The 8,517-nt window shown below is 50.0% G+C and overlaps 1 protein-coding gene across 1 annotated transcript; it reads left to right on the top strand.

Annotated features, from left to right (window-relative positions):
- Positions 1 to 6,113: 6,113 nt before the first annotated feature.
- CLDN3 (claudin 3) lies at positions 6,114 to 7,642 on the top strand. Its single transcript, XM_036766022.1, has one exon. The coding sequence runs from the start codon at positions 6,382 to 6,384 to the stop codon at positions 7,045 to 7,047; it is 666 nt and encodes a 221-aa protein (XP_036621917.1). The 5' UTR covers positions 6,114 to 6,381; the 3' UTR covers positions 7,048 to 7,642.
- Positions 7,643 to 8,517: the final 875 nt, after the last annotated feature.

The following is an 8,517-nucleotide window of genomic DNA, read 5'->3' as shown; positions in this document are numbered from 1 at the left end:
TCTCAGGCATTATCTCGTACCCAGCAGACTGGCAAAGAAGACAAAATACGGGAAGAGTCGATGCTGGAGGGCTGTAGTTGGCACACTAAAGCATTGCCGGCGGAGCTGTCAAGTTAGTGGCTAAGTGCATAGAGCACTGGGCGTGGAGTCAGGATCTGCCTTAAACACTTCCTTGTAGTCTGGTTTCCTCCAAGGTAAAGTGGTGGTAAAGCTAACACCTACATCCTAGGGTTGCTGTGAGGGTCAAATGAGATAATGTATGCAAAGCATGCCATGTAAATGTTAGCTATTATCACTGCACCCGTTCTGGGAAGCAATTTGGAATGATGCAAATAAAGTATTTAAACAACTAAACCACCATCTTCTTTAGCCCAGAGACTCCTCTGCTAGCTATGTGCCCCAAGGAGGCCACTGACCAAAAAGAAGGGCTCCATACAAACCAACATATGTATAGCAGCACTTTGGGGGATAGCAAGGAATTAGAAACAAAGTAGATGCCCATTGTTTCAGGAACAGCAAGCCACATCACAGAACCTGAACCAAACGGAATATCACTGTGTGGTAAGAAACAACAAACATGATACGTGTGGAGAAGCAAGGGGAGGCTTAGAGAAACTGATAAAAATTGAATTAAGTAGATGCAAGAAAGCTTCACTACCACAAAGCAATAAAAAACGAGGGTTGAGAAATTATCAGGAACAAACTTAGCTCCAAAGAGATATGAAAAGACACCTCCCCCTACTCCTTTGTGGGGGAGGCAGGAAATCCACAATTGTCAAGCATTGCAAATCATGTCAGATTTTTCAATACATTTATCTGTTTTGCTCAGTTTTTTTCTTCTTTTCTTCCTCTTTTTCTTTAAAAAAAATTCTTTGCTATAAAGGATGGCTCTCTAGAAGGCATTCAGAGGGAAATAGGTGATGTTAAAACAAAATATATTAATAAAATTTTATTAAGAGAGAGCAGACAGAGGCAAGAGACAGATGGAGAGGAGAGAGACAGAAGACAGAGAGATAGAGACAGAGAGACAGAGAGAAACATACAGAGAGAGAGACAGAGACAGACAGACAGACATAGAGAGAGGACTTAGGATGGCACAGTACTGGGAGTCAAGATCTAGGTTCAAATTCCACCTCAAGGGTTTACTACCAACATGACTGTACAAGACATTTACTCTCCCCCAACCTCAGTTTTCTCATCTGAGAGAATGAAGGAATTGTACTTGGTGGCCTCTGAGATCCATTCCATTTCTAAATCTATAATTCTATGAAATCCACAAGAGTTTGTCTGCCCTGCACTGTGCTAGGTATTGCAGATTCAAAGGGCAATGGTCCCTGCCCTCCAGGATCTCGCATTCCATCACAAGAAGCAACATGTGTACATAGGAATGGATCTAAGATACAGACAAAGAGCATAATGTCAAAGCTGAAAGGGGATGAAGAAGCCAGTTAGTCCAACCCCCTGATTTCACAGAAGAGGTCAGAGAAAGCCAGTGATTCGCCAAGGGTGCACACATTACCAGGGCACAGCTAAGATTTGAACCCAAGTCCTTTGACTCCCAAAGCAGTGCTCTTACCATTGAACCATGATGCCTCCCTTCTGGGACTTCACTTGCTTTCCCCTCCTTCCCTCCCCCATGCTAATTTCAGTGTTTTCTTGTATCTCCCTGAGAAGTTTCTTGAAGGCAGGAATGGGCTCAAATCTCTCCAGGCAACCCAGCCCCAGGAAGCTGATTATTGGAAAAACCTCTTCACCCTAGAAGATCCCATCAGCCTCGGAACTTCACTTTATTCCCACCTTCTGTCCCTTTGATTGGAGGGTAGAGCCGTGAACTCCTAAGGAGTTTAAGGAGGAGATTGAGCACTGATAACCACTCATTTCCCACCTGACTGCACTGGTATCGAGTACCTCCCCTCTCCATGTCCACCTTTTCAGTTTCTTTTTGTCTATTGTATTCCCCCATTAGATTGGAAACTCCTCCATGGCAGAGACTCTTTCTTTTTACTAGTTGCACCCCCTGAGCTGAAATACTGTACCTGGCACCTAGTAAATATTCAACGAATGTTTATTGACTATTGACAGTACACAATCCACACATCCCCAAAAAACCTTCACAACCACAGTGGAAAAGGGCTGTTCAATGAAACACAAAGCTGATCCCCAAGGCAAAGTTCCATGTTTGTCCAGAGTGAAGGATCCCAAAGCATGGACTTAGGAGTCAGACAGTTGTCAGCTGGTCCTACATTCCTCAGGCAAAATTCTGGCAAGACTTGTTGCTATACCCACCCCAGGCCAGCTCAGAGAATCACTGAAAGTTTCAGCTGAAAGGTATCGTAAGGATGAGCCAGTCCAACCCCCTAATTTTACGGATAAGCAAACTATGACCCAGAGGCAAATTAGATCACACTGGTAGTAAGTGGCATGGCCAGCACTGGAACCCAGGTCTTCTGACCTCAAATGTATTGCTTATTCCACAGCTTCACAATACTGCTTAGATTCAACCTTCTTCTTGTCCCACCCCCACCCCAAAACACACACACACACACACACACAGTGCCAAAGTTGAGACTGAGAACAGAGGAACTTCCCAATCCAAAAGTCTCCTACTTCCTGAGTGGGCATTGAAACTGCCAGGATAGATGCCACAAGACCTTGATCCCAATTCAGGCTCTGCCATTTACTCCCTAAGTGACTCTGGTCAAATCACCTACCCTAGATGGACACATAACCCAAAGGGATCAAAGAAAGTGAAAGGACCCAAACATGCAAAATATTTCTAGCAGCTCTTTCTGAAGCATAGAACTGTAAATCAAGGTGTCACCCATCAATCAGGGAACTGCTGAACAATTTATGGTATATGAATGTAATGAAAATATTATTGTACCATAAGAAATGATGAAAGGGACAGTTTCAGAGAAACCTGGGAAGACTTGTATGAACTAATACAGAGGGAAGTAAGCAGAACCAAGAAAGCAATGTATAGAGATAGTAGCAATAACATTGTAAAGACCTTTGAAAGACTTAAGAACTCCATTGAATGAATGAAATTATCAACTGCCTCCAGAAGACCAATGCTGCCGGGAGATGATGGACTCAAGATACAGAATGAGAGAGAGAGAGAGAGAGAGAGAGAGAGAGAGAACACAAATGCATGGATTTGTTTTTGCTTGACTATGCTTGTTATAAGAATTGTGTTTTTCTAACACAAGATCTAGCAGCTTCTACATTAAGGGATCGAAGGGCTTGGAATATGATATTCCGGAGGTCAATGGAGCTAGGATTAAAACCAAGAATCACCTACCCAGCAAAACTGAGTATCATGCTCCAAGGCAAAATATGGATTTTCAATAAAATAGAGGAATTTCAAGCTTTCTCAGTGAAAAGACCAGAGCTAAATAGAAAATTTGACTTTCAAACACAAGAATCAAGAGAAGCATGAAAAGGTAAACAAGAAAGAGAAATTACAAGGGACTTACTAAAGTTGCATTGTTTTGTTTACATTCCTACATGGAAAGATGATGTGTATAATTCATGAGACCTCGTTATTAGGGTAGCTAAAGGGAATATGCATATATATATGTATGTGTGTGTATATATGTATGTATGTGTGTGTGTATAGATAGATAGATAGATAGATAGATAGATAGATAGATAGATAGAGGGCACAGGGTGAGTTGAATATGAAGGGATGATATCTAAAAAAAGATAAAAAAAAATCAAAAAGAATTGTGTTTTTCTTTTTTTATGGCTGGGGAGACCTTTGAGGTGGAGTTAGCTATAATGCAGAAAGAAAAGAAATAGGGTCGTTGAAGCATTTTTTCAAATGTATAGAGGAGAAATTCAGAAGGAAACAGACAAGTGGGGCAGTTTTGAAAGTAACATATTGAATTTTTTACATTTTTAAAGCAAATTGTACATAATAGAGACTTACATTTTTTCTTATAATACATTTTCTACTTTGTATATGGAAAAGTATTCTTTTTTATTTATTAAATTCAGAACACATTTTCTATGGCCGCAGTTCATCTGACCCCTCACAATAAATCTAATGGCCTCACTTTACCCATGCTTCCTTCACCCTTTTCCTACTCCTGTAGTTGACCTTGATTCCAGCGGGCTTCATCTCTGGGTTTGCTAAATTACTGGCCCCAATCCCAGTTCCAAATGCCCCAAATAGGACTCTTCCCTAACACAAACAATGCAGGTTTGAGATTACCAGCCTTGATCTCTGCCTCCCCACCACGCCCACCTTTCTCGTTTCTCCATAGAGACCCTATCATGTTTTGGGCCCTCCTCTCTCTATGAAACTTCCAATAAAATACTGGCCAGACCTTTGCCCCTTCCAAAGTCAGGGCCCAGGTTTCTATGAGCCTTACGTGTCTGTTTACCTTACCCTGTTTATCTTCTTGGGCACTTGGGCAAATTTATAGAGAGGGAACACTGGCAACCATGGTGCAGGCTGCCTCTGGGGGGGGGGGGGTAGTAAATCTTACCCACAGGCAAAGAAAGGCTTCCAAGATTGTCAGAAAGGAGCCCTGGAACTGTTCTCCTTACCAAAAACAAACAAACAAACCAAAAAACCACTTCAACTACGTTATGTCTGACATCCCAGTATTTCATAGAACCATATGCCTAACTGGACATGATCTCAAAAGTCACCCAACTCCTTATTTTACAGAGAGGAAAACTGAGGTTCAGGTACAGGAAGTGCCCAAAGTCACACTAGTGAGTGGACAAGCCAGGACTTGAACCCAGGTGCTCTCTCTCCTTCATTGCCCTGTGACAACCAATGGGCTCACTGGGTCCTTTCCTGCCTGTCAGATTTGAAAAGTTGAAGAAAAAAGAACAGGATTATTTGGGAGCCTAGAAAGTGGGAAGGAGATATGGAAGGGAGGAAGAGAAGAAGCAAGGAAAAGGGCAGAGGCAAACTTCCTGGTTTTGCCAAAGGCTGGCACTGCTAAGGTATCAGAGACTAGCTCTGAGGTATCTGGAATTCCACCTGGAGATGAGCCAGCTGCCTCCCTGAACTCTGCTCCCATCCTGTCCTGGGGGTCCCCTTCTATGTTGCCCCAAACCAGAAGCCAGACATCCAAAGATGGACCCAAATGGCTAGGTCGAGCATCTGCCCAAACCAGAACTGATCCTCTCCCGTGAACCCCCAGGACCTCTGGACTGGGCCACAAACTGATGATATTCTACTGTGCCTGGGCTATGCTCAGCACACATTGGGAACTAGAAATTGGAAGATGAGCAAAACAAGATGCAGAGAGATTGGGATCTGCCCAATACCCCCCAGGCAGCAGGTGTGAAACTCAAACCCAACCCCTCTGCCCAGAGAGCTTTCCATTGTTCAGATGGGATCTAAAAGGCCCCCAGACCTTAGGAGAATTAGATGCCAGGGAGTGGGCTCAGAACTCGGGCTTGCCAGGCCACATGGAGGTTGGAACCTTCCGGTTCATTGACATAGGGGAGACTTGAGGAAAAGGGCTGAGTGCATCAATCCTTCAGAGGGACAGGCAGGTGTGTCCAATCCTACCAAATAATGGGGGTAGACCAGGAGCACTGCCTGACTGAGCTGGGGGTGGATACTTTCCCCCTTCCAGAACAGCCCTGTTCTGCTGCTTCTGGAACATCCAGAGGTCTGCAGTGTCCTAACTAGGCTGATTTCCGGCTCTTCCTAGGAGACTGGCAGCCTTTCAGTACCAATTAGCCTACGTCAATCAAAAAGCATTTATTTAGTGCCTACTATGTGCCAAGCACTGCTGGGCTCAGAAAAGGGACACCAGTAACTCTACGGGCTGGCACCTGGAGAAGTGTATTTTCCTGCTCTTCCGCCAGGCCCTCACCTGAGAGTTTCTAGGGACTAGAAAAGTTAGCCGGACAGGAATCAGTAGTTTGGGTCTCTTGGGCACGACAGGGGTCTGGCCGCTCCCCCAAAATCCTCACTGGTCGTCCTGGCCGGTAGCCAGTCGGAGGTGTTCATGCCAACAGAAATGAACTCTAGCGGGGTGGACCCAATTGCCCCCCACCCCCTCCCCCGTGGCCTCTTCCCCTCTCACGGTCAAAGGGAGGGGGTGGGGGCGTGGTAGGGGACACGTCACCGAACTAGGAAAGTCCTGGCCCCGCCCCCGCCCGCCCCCACTCCAGCCCTGGGCACTTAGGTAAGGAAGGAAGGAAGGCAAAGCACACAGAGCCTGGGAGTGCAGTCGCCTAGCAGCTGTGAGCAGGTGCAGACAGGTGCCGAGCGGTTAGAGTCAGTGAAGCCGGGTCCAGCCACTGAGCACCCCAGCCCTCTGCCGTCTCTGCCAGGGCTGCCCAGGCGGCCCCAGCCAGCCCTTGCGCCCCTTCCCACGCCCCTGGGCCGCCGCCGCCGCCGCAGCCATGTCTATGGGCTTGGAAATCTCTGGGGTGTCCCTGGCCGTGCTGGGCTGGGTGGGCACCATCGTGTGCTGCGCGCTGCCCATGTGGCGGGTGTCGGCCTTCATCGGCGCTAGCATCGTGACGGCGCAGATCACCTGGGAGGGCCTGTGGATGAACTGCGTGGTCCAGAGCACGGGCCAGATGCAGTGCAAGGTCTACGACTCTCTGCTGGCCCTGCCCCAGGACCTGCAGGCGGCTCGCGCCCTGCTCATAGTGGCCATCCTGCTGGCCGCCTTCGCGCTGCTCGTGGCCCTGGTGGGCGCGCAGTGCACCAACTGCGTGCAGGACGAGACGTCCAAGGCGAAGATCACCATCGTGGCGGGCGTCATCTTTCTGCTGGCCGGCTTGCTCACGCTCATCCCCGTGTCGTGGTCGGCCAACACCATCATCAGGGACTTCTACAGCAGTTTGGTGCCCGAGTCTCAGAAGCGGGAGATGGGCGCAGCGCTCTATGTGGGCTGGGCGGCCTCCGCGCTGCAGCTGCTGGGCGGGGCGATGCTCTGCAGCTCCTGCCCACCCAAGGACAAGTACAAGCCAACCAAGATCCTCTACTCGGGCCCGCGCTCCACCACCACCGCCACTGCCGCGGGTGTGGGGACCAGCTACGACCGCAAGGACTACGTGTGAGTCCGCGCCCGCCACGCCACGCCTTGGACCCGCGACTGGCGGCGGGCTGGCGCTCGGCGGCGAGGCACGGACCGGCTAACCGACTGCAAGGTGCACGGAAGGGGGCGCCCGCCCGGAGGCCTCCCGTGCCGCGCCGCTGCCCCAGGGCCAAGCCACGACGGCGGGCCCCGGGCGCGGGCAGCAGCGCCCCCCGCGAGTCCCCAGCAACTCCCGGAGAAGCCGACCCGAGCTCCCCGGAGGGCAGCCGCGGAGCCTAGGGAGGGGGATGGCCGAGTGAACACCCAACGCCCCCACTCCTCGACCCTGCTCCTCGCTCACTGTAGACTGAGCCAGCAGACAGCCAGAGGGCCGAAGCGAAAATTGAGGAAATCCGCAACTCTGAACTAGACTACTACACCCAACCTCGAGAGGATGGGGTGGATGTGGAGTGTACTGGGCGCCTAACCTTGGGGACGCCGCCCGATCCGTCCCCCTGCCCCTACGTCGGGCCCCGGCCCTCAGAACTGGGACAGTGAGTGAGGAGGACCGGCTGCCGCGCGCTAGTGGGATCGGGAAGGGAAGGAAGGGGTTTTTCAATAAAATGTTTCTTTTCGCACCCGCTGGCTCCCTTTGTCCTGAGCAGCCCCGGAGCCCACACGCGCGTCCCTCTAGCCTTCAGGCTTAGATCGGGATCTCAGCTCTTTCCCGCTTTGGATTCCTGGGACCTTGCCCCTCACAGCTGCCTGCCCCCTCCCCAAGCTGTATCCTTCACGTATAGGTTCCGGGTCCGCTATCAATCTCCCTAGAGTTGAATTTGCTGGCGGGGAGGGCGTGCAGCCCCTGCGGAGCTCTGCATCAAGACTTAGTGCTGTGGGTGGGGACTCAGTCCTGGGAATGGGGTTCAGTGTTGGGCTAGGGCGCTCGGGGCAGAGGTTGGGGACTCAGTCGCGGGTGTGAGAGCTCAGTGTCAAGTGCAATGAATTCGTATTTGCTAAGCACTGCGTCCCGCTCTATTAGTAACTGGGGATCTCTTGTTCTCTAGTCCTCTCACCCGCTCTGCTCAGATTCAGCTTCCTCGTTTGCTTATATGTTTGTCTTGCTTCCTCGCTCGGCTGAATGGGAACAGGTACCTGCCCAAAGGACCCCGAGGGCTCAGTGCCGGATCCCCTTCTTTCTTTCCTCTGCTTGGTTTTTCTTTCCTTTCCCTACCGTAGCCCCAGGCTCCTACCTAATGGAACGGAAGCTCCAGCCATGCCCTGGGTGTGGCCACAGTTAGGGGGCTGTGTACTTAACGTCTGAACCGCGAGACTGGGGTCTGCTAAGAGGGATCCTAAGGAAACTTCCCTTTCAGGCAGTATTCAGTGTTCGCATCCCGACGGTTCCCACTCCGTGCAGGCTGAATGACTGTATCTGGCAGGAAGGCTGGAGAGGGTACATTGTGTTTGGAGACTGGTTCGACCAGATGCCCTCTGAGTGTGGGCTTCTGTAAGG

Source organism: Trichosurus vulpecula, chromosome 7 (genome assembly GCF_011100635.1).
Source record: "Trichosurus vulpecula isolate mTriVul1 chromosome 7, mTriVul1.pri, whole genome shotgun sequence".
Taxonomy (NCBI): Eukaryota; Metazoa; Chordata; class Mammalia; order Diprotodontia; family Phalangeridae; genus Trichosurus; species Trichosurus vulpecula.
The sequence above is the reverse complement of the archived record's forward strand: the minus strand, read 5'-3'. Positions and strand labels throughout refer to the sequence as shown.